This window comes from Oncorhynchus kisutch, linkage group LG1 (genome assembly GCF_002021735.2).
Source record: "Oncorhynchus kisutch isolate 150728-3 linkage group LG1, Okis_V2, whole genome shotgun sequence".
NCBI lineage: Eukaryota > Metazoa > Chordata > Actinopteri > Salmoniformes > Salmonidae > Oncorhynchus > Oncorhynchus kisutch.
In genome coordinates, this window is record NC_034174.2 from 11,013,608 (window position 1) to 11,036,717 (window position 23,110).

General features: G+C 45.4%; 2 protein-coding genes across 2 annotated transcripts in view; one reads left to right on the forward strand and one right to left on the reverse strand.

Moving 5' to 3' along the window:
- LOC109899655 (mitogen-activated protein kinase 14A) overlaps positions 1 to 17,753 on the reverse strand; it is a 42,121-nt gene extending 24,368 nt beyond the window's left edge. Inside the window, exons 1-2 of the mRNA XM_020495081.2 lie at positions 16,695 to 17,753; positions 3,919 to 4,048 (exon numbers count right to left, since the gene is read on the reverse strand). Coding sequence (XP_020350670.1) covers positions 3,919 to 4,048; positions 16,695 to 16,813 — 249 coding nt within the window. The 5' untranslated portion in view covers positions 16,814 to 17,753. The remainder of the gene's footprint in view (positions 1 to 3,918; positions 4,049 to 16,694) is intronic.
- A 1,315-nt stretch (positions 17,754 to 19,068) lies between these two features.
- LOC109899647 (protein kish-B) lies at positions 19,069 to 22,810 on the forward strand. Its single transcript, XM_020495069.2, has 3 exons — positions 19,069 to 19,209; positions 20,473 to 20,604; positions 21,945 to 22,810. The coding sequence occupies exons 1-3, from the start codon at positions 19,200 to 19,202 to the stop codon at positions 22,025 to 22,027; spliced, it is 225 nt and encodes a 74-aa protein (XP_020350658.1). The 5' UTR covers positions 19,069 to 19,199; the 3' UTR covers positions 22,028 to 22,810.
- Positions 22,811 to 23,110: the final 300 nt, after the last annotated feature.

Sequence of the window (23,110 nt, forward strand, 5' to 3'; positions counted from 1 at the left end):
TGTGTTGACAGTGTGTGGACGTGTTTAACTATTCTTGTGGGGACCAAAAGTTAGGAGCTACGGTTAGTTTGAGAGTGAGGGTTAGGAGCTACAGTTCGTTTTAGAGTGAGGGTTAGGAGCTACGGTTCGTTTTAGAGTGAGGAGCTACGGTTCGTTTTAGAGTGAGGAGCTACGGTTCGTTTTAGAGTGAGGAGCTACGGTTCGTTTTAGAGTGAGGAGCTACGGTTCGTTTTAGAGTGAGGAGCTACGGTTCGTTTTAGAGTGAGGAGCTACGGTTCGTTTTAGAGTGAGGAGCTACGGTTCGTTTTAGAGTGAGGAGCTACGGTTCGTTTTAGAGTGAGGAGCTACGGTTCGTTTTAGAGTGAGGAGCTACGGTTCGTTTTAGAGTGAGGAGCTACGGTTCGTTTTAGAGTGAGGAGCTACGGTTCGTTTTAGAGTGAGGAGCTACGGTTCGTTTTAGAGTGAGGAGCTACGGTTCGTTTTAGAGTGAGGAGCTACGGTTCGTTTTAGAGTGAGGAGCTACGGTTCGTTTTAGAGTGAGGAGCTACGGTTCGTTTTAGAGTGAGGAGCTACGGTTCGTTTTAGAGTGAGGAGCTACGGTTCGTTTTAGAGTGAGGAGCTACGGTTCGTTTTAGAGTGAGGAGCTACGGTTCGTTTTAGAGTGAGGAGCTACGGTTCGTTTTAGAGTGAGGAGCTACGGTTCGTTTTAGAGTGAGGAGCTACGGTTCGTTTTAGAGTGAGGAGCTACGGTTCGTTTTAGAGTGAGGAGCTACGGTTCGTTTTAGAGTGAGGAGCTACGGTTCGTTTTAGAGTGAGGAGCTACGGTTCGTTTTAGAGTGAGGAGCTACGGTTCGTTTTAGAGTGAGGAGCTACGGTTCGTTTTAGAGTGAGGAGCTACGGTTCGTTTTAGAGTGAGGAGCTACGGTTCGTTTTAGAGTGAGGAGCTACGGTTCGTTTTAGAGTGAGGAGCTACGGTTCGTTTTAGAGTGAGGAGCTACGGTTCGTTTTAGAGTGAGGAGCTACGGTTCGTTTTAGAGTGAGGAGCTACGGTTCGTTTTAGAGTGAGGAGCTACGGTTCGTTTTAGAGTGAGGAGCTACGGTTCGTTTTAGAGTGAGGAGCTACGGTTCGTTTTAGAGTGAGGAGCTACGGTTCGTTTTAGAGTGAGGAGCTACGGTTCGTTTTAGAGTGAGGAGCTACGGTTCGTTTTAGAGTGAGGAGCTACGGTTCGTTTTAGAGTGAGGAGCTACGGTTCGTTTTAGAGTGAGGAGCTACGGTTCGTTTTAGAGTGAGGAGCTACGGTTCGTTTTAGAGTGAGGAGCTACGGTTCGTTTTAGAGTGAGGAGCTACGGTTCGTTTTAGAGTGAGGAGCTACGGTTCGTTTTAGAGTGAGGAGCTACGGTTCGTTTTAGAGTGAGGAGCTACGGTTCGTTTTAGAGTGAGGAGCTACGGTTCGTTTTAGAGTGAGGAGCTACGGTTCGTTTTAGAGTGAGGAGCTACGGTTAGTTTTAGAGTGAGGAGCTACGGTTAGTTTTAGAGTGAGGAGCTACGGTTAGTTTTAGAGTGAGGAGCTACGGTTAGTTTTAGAGTGAGGAGCTACGGTTAGTTTTAGAGTGAGGAGCTACGGTTAGTTTTAGAGTGAGGAGCTACGGTTAGTTTTAGAGTGAGGAGCTACGGTTAGTTTTAGAGTGAGGAGCTACGGTTAGTTTTAGAGTGAGGAGCTACGGTTAGTTTTAGAGTGAGGAGCTACGGTTAGTTTTAGAGTGAGGAGCTACGGTTAGTTTTAGAGTGAGGAGCTACGGTTAGTTTTAGAGTGAGGAGCTACGGTTAGTTTTAGAGTGAGGAGCTACGGTTAGTTTTAGAGTGAGGAGCTACGGTTAGTTTTAGAGTGAGGAGCTACGGTTAGTTTTAGAGTGAGGAGCTACGGTTAGTTTTAGAGTGAGGAGCTACGGTTAGTTTTAGAGTGAGGAGCTACGGTTAGTTTTAGAGTGAGGAGCTACGGTTAGTTTTAGAGTGAGGAGCTACGGTTAGTTTTAGAGTGAGGAGCTACGGTTAGTTTTAGAGTGAGGAGCTACGGTTAGTTTTAGAGTGAGGAGCTACGGTTAGTTTTAGAGTGAGGAGCTACGGTTAGTTTTAGAGTGAGGAGCTACGGTTAGTTTTAGAGTGAGGAGCTACGGTTAGTTTTAGAGTGAGGGTTAGGAGCTACGGTTAGTTTTAGAGTGAGGGTTAGGAGCTGGGTTAAGGTTAGGTTTTTTGTTTAGGGTTAAGAGTACAGGTTAGGGTAACTAGGTTTTGAATGGGACTGCATTATGTGTGAGGCTGTTAACACATAGGGAAAGTGATGAATGAACTCTGAACAGGAAAATCATCCAGAATGCAATTAGAGAGAGAGGCCGAGGAGAGAGAAAAAGACATGGGGAGAGTGTGTGAGCAGAGCGAGTTTGCAGGCAGAGTGTGAGCAGAGCGAGCATGCAGGCAGTGTGTGGGTGACTAGAGAGGGGGGGAGAAAAGGAGACATCGTGCCAGACCCAGTGTGCCCCCTTCTAGAGAAAGGGACTGCGGTGGGTGGGTTTCATAACAACACGACTCCACACCGCCCACGCAGGGCAGTGACCGCTGCGATTGGTGGACTCCAGCCAAAGCAAACAGTGATTGGCCGACTCAGGCTTTCCAAAAAAGCATAACCAACCGTGTAACCAGGCAACAGTGGGGAAATCAGCTCAAAGAATAACCGGGTCAAGAGCTGCGTCAGGTAGATCAGCGTTTTGTACTGTTACCTCACCCCGCTGCTGAGAGAGTTACCTCACCCCGCTGCTGAGAGAGTTACCTCACCCCGCTGCTGAGAGAGTTACCTCACCCCGCTGCTGAGAGAGTTACCTCACCCCGCTGCTGAGAGAGTTACCTCACCCCGCTGCTGAGAGAGTTACCTCACCCCGCTGCTGAGAGAGTTACCTCACCCCGCTGCGGAGAGAGTTACCTCACCCCGCTGCTGAGAGAGTTACCTCAACTCAGAGAGAGGTTTTTAAAACTTTTAAGAACTTAAACACACACTCTGTCAGGTGTAGCGTACTATTTTGTAGCATACTGTCAAACACACACACTCTCTGTGGATCATACTGTATTATCCTGTCCCTTCCTGCAGCTGAGTTACCTCAACTCACAGAGAGACAAGTTTGAAAGTTTGGGTAGACCTTCTGCACAATCACCACCAACATTGTCAGATTCAGATTATTAGTTAAACTCCGACTTCACCCTAACACACAAGGGTTGACCTAGTGTGTTACCGTTGTAAACACCCCTGAATCATTCAGTGAAACCACACACCCCTGAAGGAAGAGAATGGTGTTGTTTACTCCTGATCTACAGAAAACTTCCCTTCACACCAGAAGCACATCTTTAACAGGGCTGAGGGGGCTTTGTCGGTTCTAGTGATTGTAGTTCTATGGATGTGACACAGATCTGTTGACGGCTGAGAGAAGCTACACTGTTAGAAGCTAGAGGATCATGTAACAAACTTGTTACAAAGACATCTTACACTTGACCTCCTTCACACACAGACACTCAGGTGCACACACACTTCTCCATCTGCTCTTTAGTTTAAGAGACAGCGATCAATAGCCTTTTTATAGAACACAGACATTCAGTACCACAGTCAGATACAACTCCTCTCACTCTTGAGGTCAGGTCAGCTTGCTCAAGAGTGAAGGCATGTCCACTCGTGCAAGCACACGCACACTACAGATTTCCCCCCGAATTCTCGGTTGGAGGACTCTTGGAAGGCTCAAAATGGGATTCATGAAAACCTGGGAACTTTGGAAAAGTTTCTAGAATTTCTTCACCCCAGTGATGGATCAGTAAAAGGTCATGGAGGGGTTAACTCATACGTCTGTGTGTGTGTGTGTGTCTTGGGGTTAACTCACATTCTCGTGTTTCATGTGTTTCAGGAGCCTTAGTTCTCTGTAGGTCCTCTTAGCGTGGATAATTGACTGGAACGGCCTGGACAGTTTCTTCACCGCCATCTTCTGCCCAGACTTCACGTCATACGACGAGCTGCAGTATTGAAGAGCGCACACACACACACACACGATACCTTACAACATGGTAATGACAACATTCATATCATTCCTGATATCACATGAAATTCCTGTTATCACATTCATGACATGTTGTACATCAATGATTCAACACTAACATTGATTTTATTCCGTGTGTGTATGCTACTTTCAACCAAACTTTTAATTCAACAATGATGTAATATTGTGTGAAGAGGCGCTGTAAACATGGGACCTGGAGAGGTCACGCCCAGAAATATGCTCATTTTATTCTCTGTCCCCAACGCACTAGACGACCAGTCTGTATAGCCTTTAACCATACCCTTATCCTACTCTGTTCCTCCGGTGATGTAGAGGTTAACCCAGGCCCTGTAGCCCCCAGTTCCACCCCTATTCCCCAGGTGCTATCATTTGTTGACTTCTGTAACCGTAAAAGCCTTGGTTTCATGCATGTTAACATCAGAAGCCTCCTCCCTAAGTTTGTTTTACTCACTGCTTTAGCACACTCTGCCAACCCTGATGTCCTAGCCGTGTCTGAATCCTGGCTTAGGAAGGCAACCAAAAATCTTGAAATTTACATCCCCAACTACAACATTTTCCCCCAAGATAGAACTGCCAAAGGGGGTGGAGTTGCAATCTACAGCAGAGGTAGAAAAGCAGTCTGTCATGCTATCCAGCTCTGTGCCCAAACAGTTCGATCTTCTACTTTTAAAAACCCATCTCTCCAGAAATAAGTCTCTCACTGTTGCCGCTTGTTATAGACCCCCCTCAGCTCCCAGCTGTGCCCTAGACACCATATGTGAATTAATTGCCCCCCATTTATCTTCAGAGTTTGTACTGTTAGGTGACCTAAACTGGGATATGCTTAACACCCCGGCCATCCTACAGTCTAAGCTAGATACCCTCAATCACAAACAAATGATCAAGGAACCTACCAGGTGCAACCCTAAATCCGTAAACACAGTCACCCTCATAGATAGATATAAAAGAGCTTTCCTCACCAGCTTACATAAGCATGCCCCATTCAAAAATGTAGAACTAAGAACAGATATAGCTCTTGGTTCACTCCAGACTTGACTGCCCTTGAACAGCACAAAAACATACTGTGCATCAGTCTTCATCGACCTGGCCAAGGCTTTCGACTCTGTCAATCACTGCTTTCTTATCGGCAGACTCAATAGCCTTGGTTTCTCAAATGACTGCCTCGCCTGGTTCACCAACTACTTCTCAGACTAAGTTCAGTGTGACCAATCGGAGGGCATGTTGTCCGGACCTCTGGCAGTCTCTATGGGGTGCCACAGGGTTCAATTCTCGGGCCGACTCTTTTCTCTGTATATATCAATGGGGTCGCTCTTGCTGTTGGTGATTCTCTGATCCACCTCTACACAGACAACACCATTCTGTATACATCTGGCCCTTCTTTGGTCACTGTGTTAACTAACTTCCAGACGAGCTTCAATGCCATACAACTCTCCTTCCGCTGCCTCCAACTGCTCTTAAATGCAAGTAAAACTAAATGCATGCTCTTCAACCGATCGCTGCCCGCACCTGCCTGCCCGTCCAGCATCACTACTCTGGACGGTTCTGATTTAGAATATGTGGACAACTACAAATACCTAGGTGTCTGGTTAGACTGTAAACTCTCCTAGCCTCCAACACTCTACTCAGCAAATTGGATGTAGTCTATCACAGTGCCAACCGTTTTGTCACCAAAGCCCCATATACTACCCACCACTGCGACCTGTATGCTCTCGTTGGCTGGCCCTCGCTTCATATTTGTTGCCTAACCCACTGGCTCAAGGTCATCTATAAGTCTTTGCTAGGTAAAGCCCCGCCTTATCTCAGCTCACTGGTCACCATAGCAATACCCACGAATAGCACGCGCTCCAGCAGGTATATTTCACTGGTAGTCCCCAAAGCCAACTCCTCGTTTGGCCGCCTTTCCTTCCAGTTCTCTCCTGCCAATGACTGGAACGAATTGTAAAAATCACCGAAGCTGGAGTCTATATCTCCCTCTCTAACTTTAAGCACCAGCTGTCAGAGCAACTTACCGATCATTGCACTTGTACATAGCCCATCTGTAAATAGCACACCCAACTACCTCATCCCCATATTGTTATTTATTTTTTTGCTCCTTTACACCCGTGTCTCTACTTGAACATTCATCTTCTGCACATCTATCACTCCAGTGTTTTAATTGCGAAATAATTACAATTTAGCAACTATGGCCTATTTATTGCCGTACCTCCCTAATCGTACCTCATTTGCACACACTGTATATAGATTTTTCTATTGTGTTATTGACTGTACATTTGTTTATCCCATGTGTAACTAGGTGTTGTTTTTGTCGCACTGCTTTGATTCATCTTGGCCAGGTCGCAGTTGTAAATGAGAACTTGTTCTCAACTGGCCTACCTGGTTAAATAAACATGGGACCTGGAGAGGTGCTGTACACATGGGACCTGGAGAGGTGCTGTACACAGTTTCTCAAAACTCCCTTGATTTCTCCCCCTTCTACCACCTACACAGTCTCTTCCCCAACCCATCTCCCGACTGATCTTGGAAACAATAATGGGTCTCCCTACTAGGTTGCCATGGCAGCAGGAGGTGGCGTGGTCAGAATTCTGTGAAATGTTTTTTCCAGGAAGTCGTAAGTAGGGCAGTAGTTGTAACATTCGGAGTGCCTTAAACACCATAAACACACTTCTACCGCACACTAGAGCAAACAAACATTGGCTACAAAACCCAGGCAACAACATTTTAGGGAATCATACTCCGGTAGGCCAAGAGAGATATGCTTCTGGCTGGTTGCTGGTCATTGACCCTTTCCTAATTCTGTTCTGCTTATGGCCTATATTCATGGAGGCTCGTTATTGCACTTAGGGTAATGAGATCGTACGTCCAGACCGGCCTGTTAGTTCTTCAGATTGCCTACTGCTTTGTAGATGGATGGTGTCCTGTGTGTGTGTGTGTGTGTGTTTGTGTCAGACTCTCAGCATTGTTGTCTGTGTCCTGCAGTCTCCTCATACATTAAGCAGGCTAAAGAAGGCAGTGTCACTCAGCCAGGGCCTGCATGCAGTGAAACACCAAACGCTCCTCATGTTAGATTATCTGAGATGGTTGATCATGTTGTATGTTTCAAAGAACATGTCTGACCGTCTGTAGGGGAGATTCTTGGGGCAACCTTTGCCCTTCCAACTGACAGATGAGATACAACATGGTCTATCAACACATGGTTTTAGTATATGTTAACAGCTAATACAGCTGCTGCACCCTTCTCATAACAACCCCATCAGCTCCTGACCATCCGGTTCCTATAGCAGCTGAATGTTAACAGATTACAGCACCACTGTAACAGGAAATACAGTGATGTCACTATCCATGGGGAGCCAGAGCTGACCATCTGGCAGTCAGAGTCTCTAGAAGCTCCTACTTTACTGGTCTCAATGGGGCCAATCCTAACTTGCACCTAAGGCACATTTTTCACTCACCCAGTCTCCCATTGACAGTGACGCCTTAGGATTTGCCCCTATGTTATGTTACTGTCTGCTAAGAGGTGGATGTGACCGATAGTGACTCCGCTTCATCACGACAGAAACATCTGTTCATATGCACAACAGTAACAAGGCCATATGCACAACAGTAACAAGGCCATATGCACAACAGTAACACGGCCATATGCACAACAGTAACACGGCCATATGTACAACAGTAACACGGCCATATGTACAACAGTAACACGGCCATATGTACAACAGTAACACGGCCATATGTACAACAGTAACACGGCCATATGTACAACAGTAACACGGCCATATGTACAACAGTAACACGGCCATATGTACAACAGTAACAAGGCCATATGTACAACAGTAACAAGGCCATATGCACAACAGTAACAAGGCCATATGCACAACAGTAACAAGGCCATATGCACAACAGTAACAAGGCCATATGCACAACAGTAACAAGGCCATATGCACAACAGTAACAAGGCCATATGCACAACAGTAACAAGGCCATATGCACAACAGTAACAAGGCCATATGCACAACAGTAACAAGGCCATATGCACAACAGTAACAAGGCCATATGTACAACAGTAACAAGGCCATATGTACAACAGTAACAAGGCCATATGTACAACAGTAACAAGGCCATATGTACAACAGTAACAAGGCCATAACAAGGGGCTTGGCTGTAACACACACGGGGCTTGGCTGTAACACACACGGGGCTTGGCTGTAACACACACGGGGCTTGGCTGTAACACACACGGGGCTTGGCTGTAACACACACGGGGCTTGGCTGTAACACACACGGGGCTTGGCTGTAACACACACGGGGCTTGGCTGTAACACACACGGGGCTTGGCTGTAACACACACGGGGCTTGGCTGTAACACACACGGGGCTTGGCTGTAACACACACGGGGCTTGGCTGTAACACACACGGGGCTTGGCTGTAACACACAAGGCTTGGCTGTAACACACACAAGGGGCTTGGCTGTAACACACAAGGGGCTTGGCTGTGCTCCCTGCTACAATAATTCCTCAGCATGTCCACACCCTGAGACTGAACAGAGAGTACAGAGAGCAGAGGTTGAGTGGGTGTTAAACCTGCCCTGCCCATATGAGTCTCTCATACACACACACACACACACACACACACACACACACACACACACACACACACACACACACACAATCTGATTTGTATCCGTGATATATTGGGGCAGTGACAGCTATGGCATATCTCCTGACAAACACTTTCCTATAAACTACCTCTCTATATATACACACCATGTTGCCAAATACAGACACTGTTGTGTTTCCCCTTCTAATACCAAGGAAGCAAGTTCCTACGAAGAAGTCATGTATAGGAGCTGCTTTCTTTTCTGAGAGTAAACTTGCTACCACAACTACACGCCCATGTGGTCATGTTCAAGAAAGCAGGCCTATCATGGGTTGTCTCATCTCCACTGTTTAGTTTCCATAATGAATGCATGTGTGTTTGGGAAGCTTGGTTTTGTAGCTGGCTCTGAGGGATCTGTATACCATAGCTCTCCTCACTGTACCTACAGCCAACTAATGATTTACAACTGTTAAAATAATTATTTTATACATATATATAAACTGTCTATAACCTTTGAACTTTAAAAAGGGGTGTCTTAAAGTAAATGTATCAATATACAGAGTGTACAAAACATTAAGAACACCTGCTCTTTCCATGATAGACTGACCAGGTGAAAACTATGATCCCTTATTGATGTCACCTGTTAAATCCATTTCAATCAGTGTAGATGAAGGGGAGGAGACGGGTTAAAGAAGGAATTTTAAGCCTTGAGACAATTGAGACATGTATTGTGTATGTGTGCCACTTAAAGGCTGAATGGGCAAGACAAAATATTTAAGTGTCTTTGAACAGGGTATGGTAGTAGGTGCCAGGCGCACCGGTTTGTGTCAAGAACTGCAATGCTGCTGGGTTTGTCACACTCAACAGTTTCCTGTGTGTATCAAGAATGGTCCACCACCCAAAGGACATCCAGCCAAATTAACTGTGGGAAGCATTGGAGTAAACATGGGCCAGCATTCCTGTGGAACGCTTTCAACACCTTGTAGAGTCCATGCCCTGACAAATTGAGTCTGTTCTGAAGACAGAAGTGTGGAGGGGGGTGCAACGTAACGCTAAGAAAGTGTTATGAATAACTCTGAACACTCTTTTAATAAACTTGCATAGCCAACCAACCAATTCCTGGATAGTATCCACCTTCTGATAACAGATCGGGAATAAAGTGAGGTCTGGCGGCAGGAACAAAAAGGCAGACATACATTAACTATGACTGGCGAGATGGTTGACTGGCTGAAAGGCTGGCATGCCCCGTTGTTGTGTTGTGCTGCGCATATGATAAGATCACTACAATGTGTTAAAGTGGTTCCTGGTATGTTAGATCACTCCAGGCGACGTGAGATCTGATCATCTGAGTAGCAGGACGGCAAAAAAGAAAACCTGGAACACAGCCACTGACTGGACTGACCAACAGTCTGGCAGGGCGACCAACTGACTGGACTGACCAACAGTCTGGCAGGGCGACCAACTGACTGGACTGACCAACAGTCTGGCAGGGCGACCGACTGACTGGACTGACCAACAGTCTGGCAGGGCGACCGACTGACTAACAGTCTGGCAGGGCGACCGACTGACCAACAGTCTGGCAGGGCGACCGACTGACCAACAGTCTGGCAGGGCGACCGACTGACCAACAGTCTGGCAGGGCGACCGACTGACCAACAGTCTGGCAGGGCGACCGACTGACCAACAGTCTGGCAGGGCGACCGACTGACCAACAGTCTGGCAGGGCGACCGACTGACTGGGTGAACGACTGATTGACAACTAACTGAGTGGAGACAGGACGACAGGAACTGACCCATGGAAGAAATGCAATGTTACATGCACACATACAGTGAAAAATGCCTTTCTTGCAAACTCAAACTCAAACTTAAACCCAACAATGCAATAATCAAATCAAACTATTTGTCACATGCACCAAATAAATCAAATCAAATCAAATTGTATTTGTCACATACACATGGTTAGCAGATGTTAATGCGAGTGTAGCGAAATGCTTGTGCTTCCAGTTCCGACAATGCAGTAATAACGAACAAGTAATCTAACTAACAATTCCAAAAAACTACTGTCTTATACACAGTGTAAGGGGATAAAGAATATGTACATAAGGATATATGAATGAGTGATGGTACAGAGCAGCATAGGCAAGATACAGTAGATGATATCGAGTACAGTATATACATATGAGATGAGTATGTAAACCAAGTGGCATAGTTAAAGTGGCTAGTGATACATGTATTACATAAGGATGCAGTCGATGATATAGAGTACAGTATCTACGTATGCATATGAGATGAATAATGTAGGGTAAGTAACATTATATAAGGTAGCATTGTTTAAAGTGGCTAGTGATATATTTACATCATTTCCCATCAATTCCCATTATTAAAGTGGCTGGAGTAGAGTCAGTGTCATTGACAGTGTGTTGGCAGTAGCCACTCAATGTTAGTGGTGGCTGTTTAACAGTCTGATGGCCTTGAGATAGAAGCTGTTTTTCAGTCTCTCGGTCCCAGCTTTGATGCACCTGTACTGACCTCGCCTTCTGGATGACAGCGGGGTGAACAGGCAGTGGCTCGGGTGGTTGATGTCCTTGATGATCTTTATGGCCTTCCTGTAGCATCGGGTGGTGTAGGTGTCCTGGAGGGCAGGTAGTTTGCCCCCGGTGATGCGTTGTGCAGACCTCACTACCCTCTGGAGAGCCTTACGGTTGAGGGCGGTGCAGTTGCCATACCAGGCGGTGATACAGCCCGCCAGGATGCTCTTGATTGTGCATCTGTAGAAGTTTGTGAGTGCTTTTGGTGACAAGCCGAATTTCTTCAGCCTCCTGAGGTTGAAGAGGCGCTGCTGCGCCTTCCTCACGATGCTGTCTGTGTGAGTGGACCAATTCAGTTTGTCTGTGATGTGTATGCCGAGGAACTTAAAACTTGCTACCCTCTCCACTACTGTTCCATCGATGTGGATGGGGGGGGTGTTCCCTCTGCTGTTTCCTGAAGTCCACAATCATCTCCTTAGTTTTGTTGACGTTGAGTGTGAGGTTATTTTCCTGACACCACACTCCGAGGGCCCTCACCTCCTCCCTGTAGGCCGTCTCGTCGTTGTTGGTAATCAAGCCTACCACTGTTGTGTCGTCCGCAAACTTGATGATTGAGTTGGAGGCATGCGTGGCCACGCAGTCGTGGGTGAACAGGGAGTACAGGAGAGGGCTCAAATACAACAGGTATTTGTGAAAGGCTTTACTGACAAGCCCTGAACCAACAATGTAGTTCAAGAAAGAGTTAAGAAAATATTTACCAAATTAACTAAAATAAAAAATAACAAAAAGTAACACAGTAAAATAACAATAAGGAGGCTCTATACAGGGGGTACCGGTACAGAGTCAATGTGGAGGCTATATACAGGGGGTATGGGTACTGAGTCAATGTGGAGGCTATATACAGGGGGTACGGGTACGGAGTCAGTGTGTGGGGGTACAGGTTAGTTGAGGTAATTTGTACATGTAGGAAGGGGTAAAGTGACTATGCATAGATAATAAACAGGGAGTAGCAGCAGTGTAAAAATAAGTGTGTGTGTGTTGGGGGGGATCTATGTAAATAGTCTGAGTGGCCATTTGATTAATTGTTCAGCAGTCTTCTGGCTTGGGGATAGAAGCTGTGAGGCACTGCAAGCTGTGCCACTAGAGATTCTGGATTTGAGTGCAGACTCTGTCGCAGCCGGAAGAGCCATGGGGTGGCGCACAATTGGCCCAGCGGGTTACAGGAGGGTTACGCCGGCAGGGAGTCCTTGGCCCATCGGACACTAGCGACTCCTGTGGTGGGCCGGGCACAGTGCACGCTGACACGGTCGCCAGGTGTACGGTGTTTCCTCCGACACATTGGTGCGGCTGGTTAAGTGAGCATTGTGTTTCGACCTTCGCCTCTCCCGGGTCCATACAGGAGTTTCAGCGATGAGACGAGACTGTAACTACCAATTGGAAACCACGAAATTGGGGAGAAAAAGGGGTCAAATTAAAAAATAAGTTGTTAAGGAGCCTTGTGGTAGCAGAGCCTTGTGGTAGCAGCAGTATTATAGCTTGGGGGTAGAAGCTGTTAAGGAGCCGTTTGGTCCTAGACTTGGCACTCTGGTACCGCTTGCCTTGTGGTAGCAGAGCCTTGTGGTAGCAGCAGTATTATAGCTTGGGGGTAGAAGCTGTTAAGGAGCCTTTTGGTCCTAGACTTGGCGCTCTGGTACCGCTTGCCTTGTGGTAGCAGAGCCTTGTGGTAGCAGCAGTATTATAGCTTGGGGGTAGAAGCTGTTAAGGAGCCTTTTGGTCCTAGACTTGGCGCTCTGGTACCGCTTGCCTTGTGGTAGCAGAGCCTTGTGGTAGCAGCAGTATTATAGCTTGGGGGTAGAAGCTGTTAAGGAGCCTTTTGGTCCTAGACTTGGCGCTCTGGTACCGTTTGCCTTGTGGTAGCAGAGCCTTGTGGTAGCAGCAGTATTATAGCTTGGGGGTAGAAGCTGCTAAGGAGCCTTTTGGTCCTAGACTTGGCGCTCTGGTACCGCTTGCCTTGTGGTAGCAGAGCCTTGTGGTAGCAGAGCCTTGTGGTAGCAGCAGTATTATAGCTTGGGGGTAGAAGCTGTTAAGGAGCCTTTTGGTCCTAGACTTGGCACTCTGGTACCGCTTGCCTTGTGGTAGCAGAGCCTTGTGGTAGCAGCAGTATTATAGCTTGGGGGTAGAAGCTGCTAAGGAGCCTTTTGGTCCTAGACTTGGCGCTCTGGTACCGCTTGCCGTATAACTAAATATAACAAGGTAGAATAAAACACACCAGATTTAAAAATAAGAAATAAGAAGAACACAAAGTATGTAAGCATACTTTATACAGGGTCAGTTCCAGTAGCATATTTACAATGTGCAGGGATATTGGTTAATATGTATAGAGGCAAGGTGACTCGGCATCAGGATATATGATAAACAGAACACCATGATGATTGTATGCGAGTGGGTGTGTGTAGAGTCAGTATAAATGTTGGTGCATATTATGTGTGTGTGAGAAAATGATGGAGTGAGTGTTTGTGTGTATGAGTGAGTGTGTAGGGCCGTGTGAGTGCGTAAGGCCGTGTGAGTGCGTAAGGCCGTGTGAGGTGTGCAGGGCCGTGTGAGTGCGCAGGGCCGTGTGAGTGCGTAAGGTCGTGTGAGTGCGCAGGGCCGTGTGAGTGCGCAGGGCCGTGTGAGGTGTGCAGGGCCGTGTGAGTGTGCAGGGCTGTGTGAGTGTGCAGGGCCGTGTGAGTGTGAAGGGCCGTGTGAGTGCGTAAGGCCGTGTGAGTGCGTAGGGCCGTGTGAGTGCGTAGGGCCGTGTGAGATGTGCAGGGCCGTGTGAGTGCGTAGGGCCGTGTGAGTGTGTAGGGCCGTGTGAGTGCGTAGGGCCGTGTGAGGTGTGCATAGAGACTAATAAAGTACCAAGGTCAACTCAGTCTCTGTAGCCATTTGTTAGCCTTATGGCTTGAGGATAGAAGTTGTTCAGGAGCCTGTTGGCGTCAGACTTAATACACCGGTACCGCTTGCCGTGCGGAAGCAGAGAGAACAGTCTGTGGCTTGGGTGACTGGAGTCTAACGATTTTCCCCAGGCCTTCCTTTCACACCGCCTGATATAGAGGTCCTGGATGAGGCAGGGAGCTCAGCCCCAGTGACATACTGGGCTGTCTGCACTCCCCTCTGTAGTGCCATGCGATTGAGGGCGGTGTTATTGCCATTCCAAGCGGTGATGCTCTCAAGATGCTCTCAGTGGTGTAGCTGGATAACCTTTTGAGGATTTGAGGGCCCAAGCCAAACCTTTTCAACCTCCTGAGGGGGAAGAAGCACGGTCACACCTTCTGTGCGCGTGGATCCTTTTAAGTTCTTAGTGATTTGAACAGCCAAGACAACTGGGAGGAGGTAGAGTTAGTCTATTAATACCTCACTACTCTCCCATTATACTGTTTCCTACTGCCTCTCTCACCACTGCATTAAATCAGTATACATCTGCTGTGTCCAGGAGAGCAGAGAGATGCAGCAGGTCATCAATATGTGGTTATCATACGGAGAGAGACATTCTGAGGTTAGCTAACCTAACATTAAATTAAGCCTTGCAGCTACCCTTACCACTAGCCCTAAACATCTCATATATGGGGTGGCAGCGTAGCCTAGTGGTTAGAGCATTGGACTAGTAACCGGAAGGTTGCGAGTTCAAACCCCCGAGCTGACAAGGTACAAATCTGTCGTTCTGCCCCTGAACAGGCAGTTAACCCACTGTTCCCAGGCCGTCATTGAAAATAAGAATGTGTTCTTAACTGACTTGCCTGGTTAAATAAAGGTAAAAAAATATATATATATATATTTGCTAATCAGTTCAGTTGCTTCTCACTTTCTGATGATAAATCACCCTTAACATAGTGCTTTATAGAATGACCACCCAGTGAGACGGTCAAAGCATCATTCTCCAACTGAAAGCAAAATGAGACATCTGCTACTGTACAAAACAACCCAGTAGTGACACACACACTTATCCTGTCCAGAAGAGAAAATAACTATTCTCAAAGGGCACGAGGATTAAGTAATAATAGTACATAATAATGAGGTCTTCTTGTCAAAGGGACATTGAATAGGATGACTAAACTAAATCAGTGCTGAGGAGTGTAGGCTACCTAAGCTTGAGGCTATGACTCATCCCTGTAGACACAATGGGTAATTATGACATCATTCTAGAATCCCCCCCAAAGTCGGAGCCAAATGTTTCTTAAAATGTTATATTACTGTTGGACATCAACGACTAAAAACACCAGGAAATCCGCTCCAAGTCATTTTAATTGAGGAAATCTTGTCAAGTATTCCCACGCATAACAGGGTGACTTGATTGTATACACATGTAAGCCTCTCCCCGAATACCATGTGACTTACTGTCAGTCACACACACTGCTGGCTTGGAGTGGAGTACTAGAACGAACATGCATGGATGTTAAAGGAGGCAAAGGGCTATTGGGCACAGGGGTGATGTAACTAGAAGCTTAAATTCAGTTTCAGTCACTTTAAGCTTACATACAGGCGCAAAGCACAATGAATTAGCCCAGATCAAGAAACATCATGTGGGACAAATCTAATAGCCTGTGTATAGCTTGTAAAAACCATGCAGAAAATGTTCCATTTAGAACACTAATCATTTTTATGACCCTAGTCATTTAGCAGACGCTCTTATATGGAACAATTTACAGGAGCAATTAGGGTTAAGTGCTCAAAGAGCACGCACATTGGCAGATTTGTCATCAAGTCGGCTCGGGGATTCGAACCAGCAAGATACAGACGTCACAGTTGAAAACACACTTATTGTTATCGAACATTTTGGAGATAGACGCCAGAACCATATAGGCTACACATTCTGATTCTACAATCTTGACAGATGATGCATTAGCTTTGTTGTTTATGTGCTGCTGGCAACGACATGCGATACGTGCGTGCACTCATTGGCACACTGCGTTCTCACCGATAAGTAGGCTATGTTAACAATAACAATCTGCACCATTTAACAAATTCCTCGAAAACTATTTCGATTGTGCCTTAATGTTTACTTGAGAGTCAATAGTGAATAGCCTTTCTTCTGTTAGCTAACTTCTCGCAAATGACAATCTATTTTTTGTTTACAGGATGTTGTGCACCATGAAAAACATCCCCGTCAAACAAAAATGTTTCGATCAGCACAAAAACAAAGATAATCCGAGACAAAGACAACAATCTGGTTTGAGTAACATTAGTCTAATAAATTGTTACACTGGCTGAAACTTTGTAGATTCCCTGCACGATTTGTGATTTGATGCATTGACATATTGCTACACTGATGCTATCGTTTATTGGTAGATCATCACAGTAGATTGAGCAAGCTTTGAATTTCCCCAGGCCCTATAACTATGGGGTTGGGCGTTAGGTTAAACCTCAGCCAACTCTGATATTTGTTATGCAACAGTCAACTCTATAGTCCTCTGAGATATTGTTATAATGCACGGTATTTACCAGACTGATCCATAGGCTCCAGAGCCGACCGGGGACAGGGATTGATACCGCTCCGGGACCTCCCATATCGTTTTGTTCAGCTCCTGTCTGTAGAAAGTGGGTCTCTCCTTGTGAGACATTCCTGCAGAATTCAGAGACTACGAGACAAACAAGCCAGTCGTAACTTCGGTTTCCTCCTTCGCGTGGCAGTAGAGCCTCTCTGAAAACTAAAAACTCAATACAACGAGAACTATTGTTGACCCAACCGATACATAAATTGAATCTCGCCCATTCCGGGCAGTGCAACTGTGCAAACGTTATCCCGTGCACTATATATGAGGACGTCTCTTTGAGGACAGCAGACTCCTAAAACACGTTCGATCAGCGAGCTACAGTAGATTTTCCCTCTATGCGGATTCCAATCTGTTTCTTGTGTTGAAGAGGACCTAAACTGAACATAATTCTCGCTCCGTCAAAGACGAAGCGCGCTCCCGTCCCGATTCCCACTTCTCGCGCGATTTGAGTTTAGTAGCTGGGGAAATCCCGCTGTGGGGATTCCTAATCTCTTTTTACTGCAGGCTACGTAATATGTTGACATTAATTAAATAGCCCTGTGAAATAGAGTGATTGATATTTGCGCGTTGCCACAATATATATATTAAATCACAAATCTTATGATGACCAAACCCTTCAAAGTGTATGATTCCTTACTATCGTGATGGTCCTCCTATATTTTGAATTGCCCCGGGACAAGCATTCTGCATTCATTTTTACTTGCAGTAAGAGTAGGTATTAACTGTTCGTTTAATTCGGTAACAAGTACTGATTAGCCTATGTATCCTATACGTTTATATCAAAGACACTCATTACACCCTATTTCTTTTGCTATATATAATGAACAAAAATATAAATGCAACCTGTAATGTGTTGGTCCCATGTTTCACGAGCTGAAATAAAAGATCCCAGAAATGTTCCATATGCACAAAAAGCTGGTTTCTCTCCAATTGTGTTTACATCCCTGTTAGTGAGCGTTTCTCCTTTGCCAAGACAATCATCCACCTTCTTATTCTTTGGTATAATGGCGTTCACAACAATCATATGTGCATTCAGCCACCTAGTGTACAGGTGGATAATACACATCCAAAAAGGAAATCTATCCACCTGACATGTGTGTCATATCAAGAAGCTGATTAAACAACATGATCATTACACAGGTGCACTTTGTGCTGAGGATAATAAAAGCCCCTGAAACACCCAACATTATGCCACAGTTTTTGAGGGAGCGTGCAATTGGCATGCTGACTGCAGGAATGTCCAACAGAGCTCTTGCCAGAGAATTGAACGTTCAAATGAATTCAATTCAAGGGCTTTATTGGCATGGGAAACATGTGTTAACATTGCCAAAGCAAGTGAGGTAGATAATATATAAAGTGAAATAAACAATAAAAATGAACAGGTAACATTACACATACAGAAGTTTCAAAACAATAAAGACATTACAAATGTCATATTTATATATACAGTGTTTTAACAATGTACAAATGGCTAAAGGACACAAGATAAAATAAATAAGCATAAATATGGGTTGTATTTACAATGGTGTTTGTTCTTCACTGGTTGCCCTTTTCTCGTGGCAACAGGTCACAAATCTTGCTGCTGTGATGGCACACTGTGGAATTTCACCCAGTAGATATGGGAGTTTTTCTAAATTGGATTTGTTTTCGAATTCTTTGTGGATCTGTGTAATCTGAGGGAAATATGTCTCTCTAATATGGTCATACATTGGGCAGGAGGTTCGCGTTTCAATCGGTGACGTCACTTGCTCTGAGACCTTGAAGTAGTACTTCCCCTTGATCTGCGAGGGCCGCGGCTTTTGTGGAGCGATGGGTAACGATGCTTCGTGGTGTGACTGTTGTTGATGTGTTTGGTTCGCGCGAGGGTACGGTCTAAAGTTACACTGTTACACACACAAGCCCTGGACCTCCACATCCACTTCTTCACCTCTCTAGAAATCAGAATTAATTTTCCCTTTTGTGGGGAAAATGAATTCTGATTGGCTGGCCATGTCTCCCCTACCCCTGCCCTGTCATGTGAAATCCGTTAGCATCTAATGAATTTATTTCAATTGACTGATTTCCTTATATTGAACTCAGTAAAATCATTGAAATTGTTGCAGGTTTCGTTTATATTTGATACACAACTGGCTGGGACATAAGACCACCTTTGAGGTCTGAAACCATTTGACAAACTTTGATTTTGGAGTGTATTGTCCCTTTTAATGTGGAGACCATCGATTACAAATTCAAATTTTGAAATACTTCATAAAAAACATTACACACACAGTTGGCCTCTGTTCCTAACAATATCCGAGTTCCATTGCTCTGTCCTGATGAATCCGGATACGTCGCTTGATTGGTCATCCTGGCTGCTGCCTGTCACAGGGAAGGGAGGACAACATTTAACAACATGGATGATTGAAAATACCTGAGAATTCGACACAGTCTTGGATAACAGCAAACTGCAAACATGACAAATGGTCAGTTTGATGAGACGTGTGTCATTTTATAGGTAATCTTGCAGGAGATGCACTGTTTTGAAAGCAAAGAAGTAGACATTGGCTGTCTGGCTGGACGGACGTTAGTTAGCTCTGATTCCATTTCTGCTACTTTTGTAACTAGCATAGCTTTCTGGTGACGTGGCTGCAGACCGTCGCCAGCCAACATCAATTAGCTAACGTTTGGATTTATGAACATAAAAAGTGCATGGTCAATTTGGAACCAAAAACTAGTTATGGGTAAGGATACGTCCAGTTGGTGGCTATCTAACGTTAGCTATAGGCCAGGATTGGAGTAAAGCAGCCTAATGGGACCTTACATGTTCTGTTTAAATGGCGAATTGGCTCTGGAAGCCCAAACAGCCGAATACTCCCATCTAAACGGGAATCGATTCTAGAAACAACCCTCTACTTTCATATCACATACATCATCAACAACAACAACAAATTAAGCGGTTACTGTACACTGTTTTAACAGTTGCAGTCAACACTATTTTACATTTCCAACACATTTATGGTGTCTGTCTTCCGTTGACACAAAGGTGTCCGGAGAAGCAGATAACGAATTAGCACAGGTACAATAGTCCACTCACGTCTTCTCCGTAAACAAGCGCTGTAACATGGACATATGGGAACCCTACTCCTATCAAGCTGTGTGTCAATATTTAGTTGTTGAAAATTATTTTGCCCATATTATAGATACGATCCATATGCTCCCAAACATTACCGCAAGCGATGCGTGTTAATGTTCAGACTGAACATTTAGGCTCTTACCAAAACCCGTTACAGAAGACTCGTTTGTCCAATGACGCTTGTGTAATGGAACTGAGAGACTTGATCAAGGGTTAGCTGTATCTGGCTAGTTTGCTATCTACCTACCTATCTATGTGATGTTTGGTGGCCAGTTTACTGGCTCCTACAGCCATCTATGCAAGTACATTATATTAACATAAGTGACAATTGTTTGTAATGGTATCTAGCTGTGGTTCCACACAGGCATCAAGTGTAGCCTAGCTGTCGAACAGGTTTAATTGGCAATGTTTTTTTTTTTTAACCATTGCTGTAGACCTCAAAACGTTATTGTGTGCTAGCTACATCAAGATGCAATCTGTCAAACTATTGTTGTCATTGAAATATTCAACTATCCTAAGTAATGCTAGTTAATCTTTGAATATTGAATGACCAGCCATGTGTACAGATGTCATCTTCAAACCAAATGATTATTTTCTCTTCTCCACCCATCAGTGTACTCGTTCGATGGGATTGTGGTGTTTGGGCTTCTGTATATCTGTACGTGTGCGTACCTCAAGAAGGTGCCTCGCTTAAACAGTTGGCTACTTTCTGAGAAGAAGGGAGTGTGGGGGGTGTTCTATAAAGGTAAGACAATCAATCTGTCAATGGTTCATCTATGTAATAGAACAATGGAATATAAATACTGGTTATGTGTTTCTGACTACAATCAAAGAGCTATGCTTCAGCTTCACCACAGTGAAGCAGAGAGGTTCACTACTACAGCTTCACCACAGTGAAGCAGAGGTCCACTACTACAGCTTCACCATAGTCTGAAGCAGAGAGGTTCACTACTACAGCTTCACCACAGTGAAGCAGAGGTCCACTACTACAGCTTCACCACAGTCTGAAGCAGAGAGGTCCACTACTACAGCTTCACCACAGTGAAGCAGAGAGGTCCACTACTACAGCTTCACCACAGTGAAGCAGAGAGGTCCACTACTACAGCTTCACCATAGTCTGAAGCAGAGAGGTTCACTACTACAGCTTCACCATAGTCTGAAGCAGAGAGGTCCACTACTACAGCTTCACCATAGTCTGAAGCAGAGAGGTTCACTACTACAGCTTCACCATAGTCTGAAGCAGAGAGGTCCACTACTACAGCTTCACCATAGTCTGAAGCAGAGAGGTCCACTACTACATCTTCACCATAGTCTGAAGCAGAGAGGTTCACTACTACAGCTTCACCATAGTGAAGCAGAGAGGTCCACTACTACAGCTTCACCACAGTGAAGCAGAGAGGTCCACTACTACAGCTTCACCACAGTGAAGCAGAGAGGTCCACTACTACAGCTTCACCATAGTCTGAAGCAGAGAGGTCCACTACTACAGCTTCACCACAGTGAAGCAGAGAGGTTCACTACTACAGCTTCACCATAGTCTGAAGCAGAGAGGTCCACTACTACAGCTTCACCACAGTGAAGCAGAGGTCCACTACTACAGCTTCACCATAGTGAAGCAGAGAGGTTCACTACTACAGCTTCACCACAGTGAAGCAGAGAGGTTCACTACTACAGCTTCACCATAGTCTGAAGCAGAGAGGTTCACTACTACAGCTTCACCATAGTCTGAAGCAGAGAGGTTCACTACTACAGCTTCACCATAGTCTGAAGCAGAGAGGTTCACTACTACAGCTTCACCATAGTCTGAAGCAGAGAGGTTCACTACTACAGCTTCACCACAGTGAAGCAGAGAGGTCTACTACTACAGCTTCGTCTTTTTTCTCCCTTGTTCTCTCTCCCACTCTATCTTCCTGTTTCTCTCTGTCCATCTCTCCACTCTGTATCCCTCTCCTCAATCTCACTCTTCCCCTCTCCCCCTCTTTCTTCTTCTCTCTCTTTCTCTCTCCCCCTCTATCTTCTTCTCTCTCTTTCTCTCTCCCCCTCTATCTTCTTCTCTCTCTTTCTCTCTGTCTTTCTGCCTCTCAGCTGCAGTGATTGGGACCAGACTCCACCATGCTGTGGCTATAACCTGTCTGTCGATGGCATTGTACCTTGTCTTCTTAAAGTGACAGCGTCAGGCTGGACTGGACTGAGATGGACTGATCCAGGGCAGGCTTGGCTGTGCTTTGCAGAGCTGGATTGGGCTGCACTGGGTTCCCACCCATGGAAACTTAGGACCGTGTTCCCCCAGAACACCAATTCATTCACCCAGTAACCTCAAAGGACATGTATAAAGGACAAGCTAATACTGCCCCCAGGTGGTGATAAAGATCCCAGTCACTCTCTGCACTCTTCTACACCTGTGTGCGTCCCAATAACATCTCCTTTCTCCTGAAGTGTGCACTCGTTCACTACACCCCACAAATGTAAAAGCATTGGATTGGGGTTGGCATGGGGCTAGGAAGTTTCCATATACCAGTGATTTCTGTTCAGAGATTATGAAGGGGAGTGTTCAAGTGCACACTTGGGGAGAAAGGAGAGACGACTGGGACGCAGGCGTTGTATCCATCCCTGCACGACACCACCATCACCCAGTTTAACCTGTGTTTACTGTACACATCCCATTAGAACACGGTTTGTCAATCTATTCTCCAGGGGCACATTTTTGTCTTAGCTCAGCACTAACACATAATTTCCCTCCATTTCTTTTTTCACACCAAATACACACAACAATTTATAGACAAACACAAACAACTACTACATTTCCCCTGCCCAGACCCGCATGCTCACACACCCATCCCTAGTGCCTGCATTGTTTTCCACATGGCCTGAAACGGCACCATTTTGTTTCTCTGTAGCCCACGCACTTTCAATATTGAAATAATAAATCATAGATTTTTCCATTGTGTTAATGATGGTGGATTGAATCATTTCCAAGTTTTTAGTATGTGTTTTTCAAGATGAGAATTGCCGAACCCATCGGGTATCTCACTAAACCCCCAAATGCCATATCTTGAAATATGCAGACAGACACATTCAAAGTATTTAACAATATTTAACTTTTTTTTTTACTAGGTAAGTCAGTTAAGAACAAATTCTTATTTACAATGACTGCCTACCCCCTCGGCCAAACCTTCCCCTAACCCGGACGACGCTGGGCCAATTGTGCGCTGCTCTATGGGACTCACAGGTGGTTGTGACACAGCCTGGGA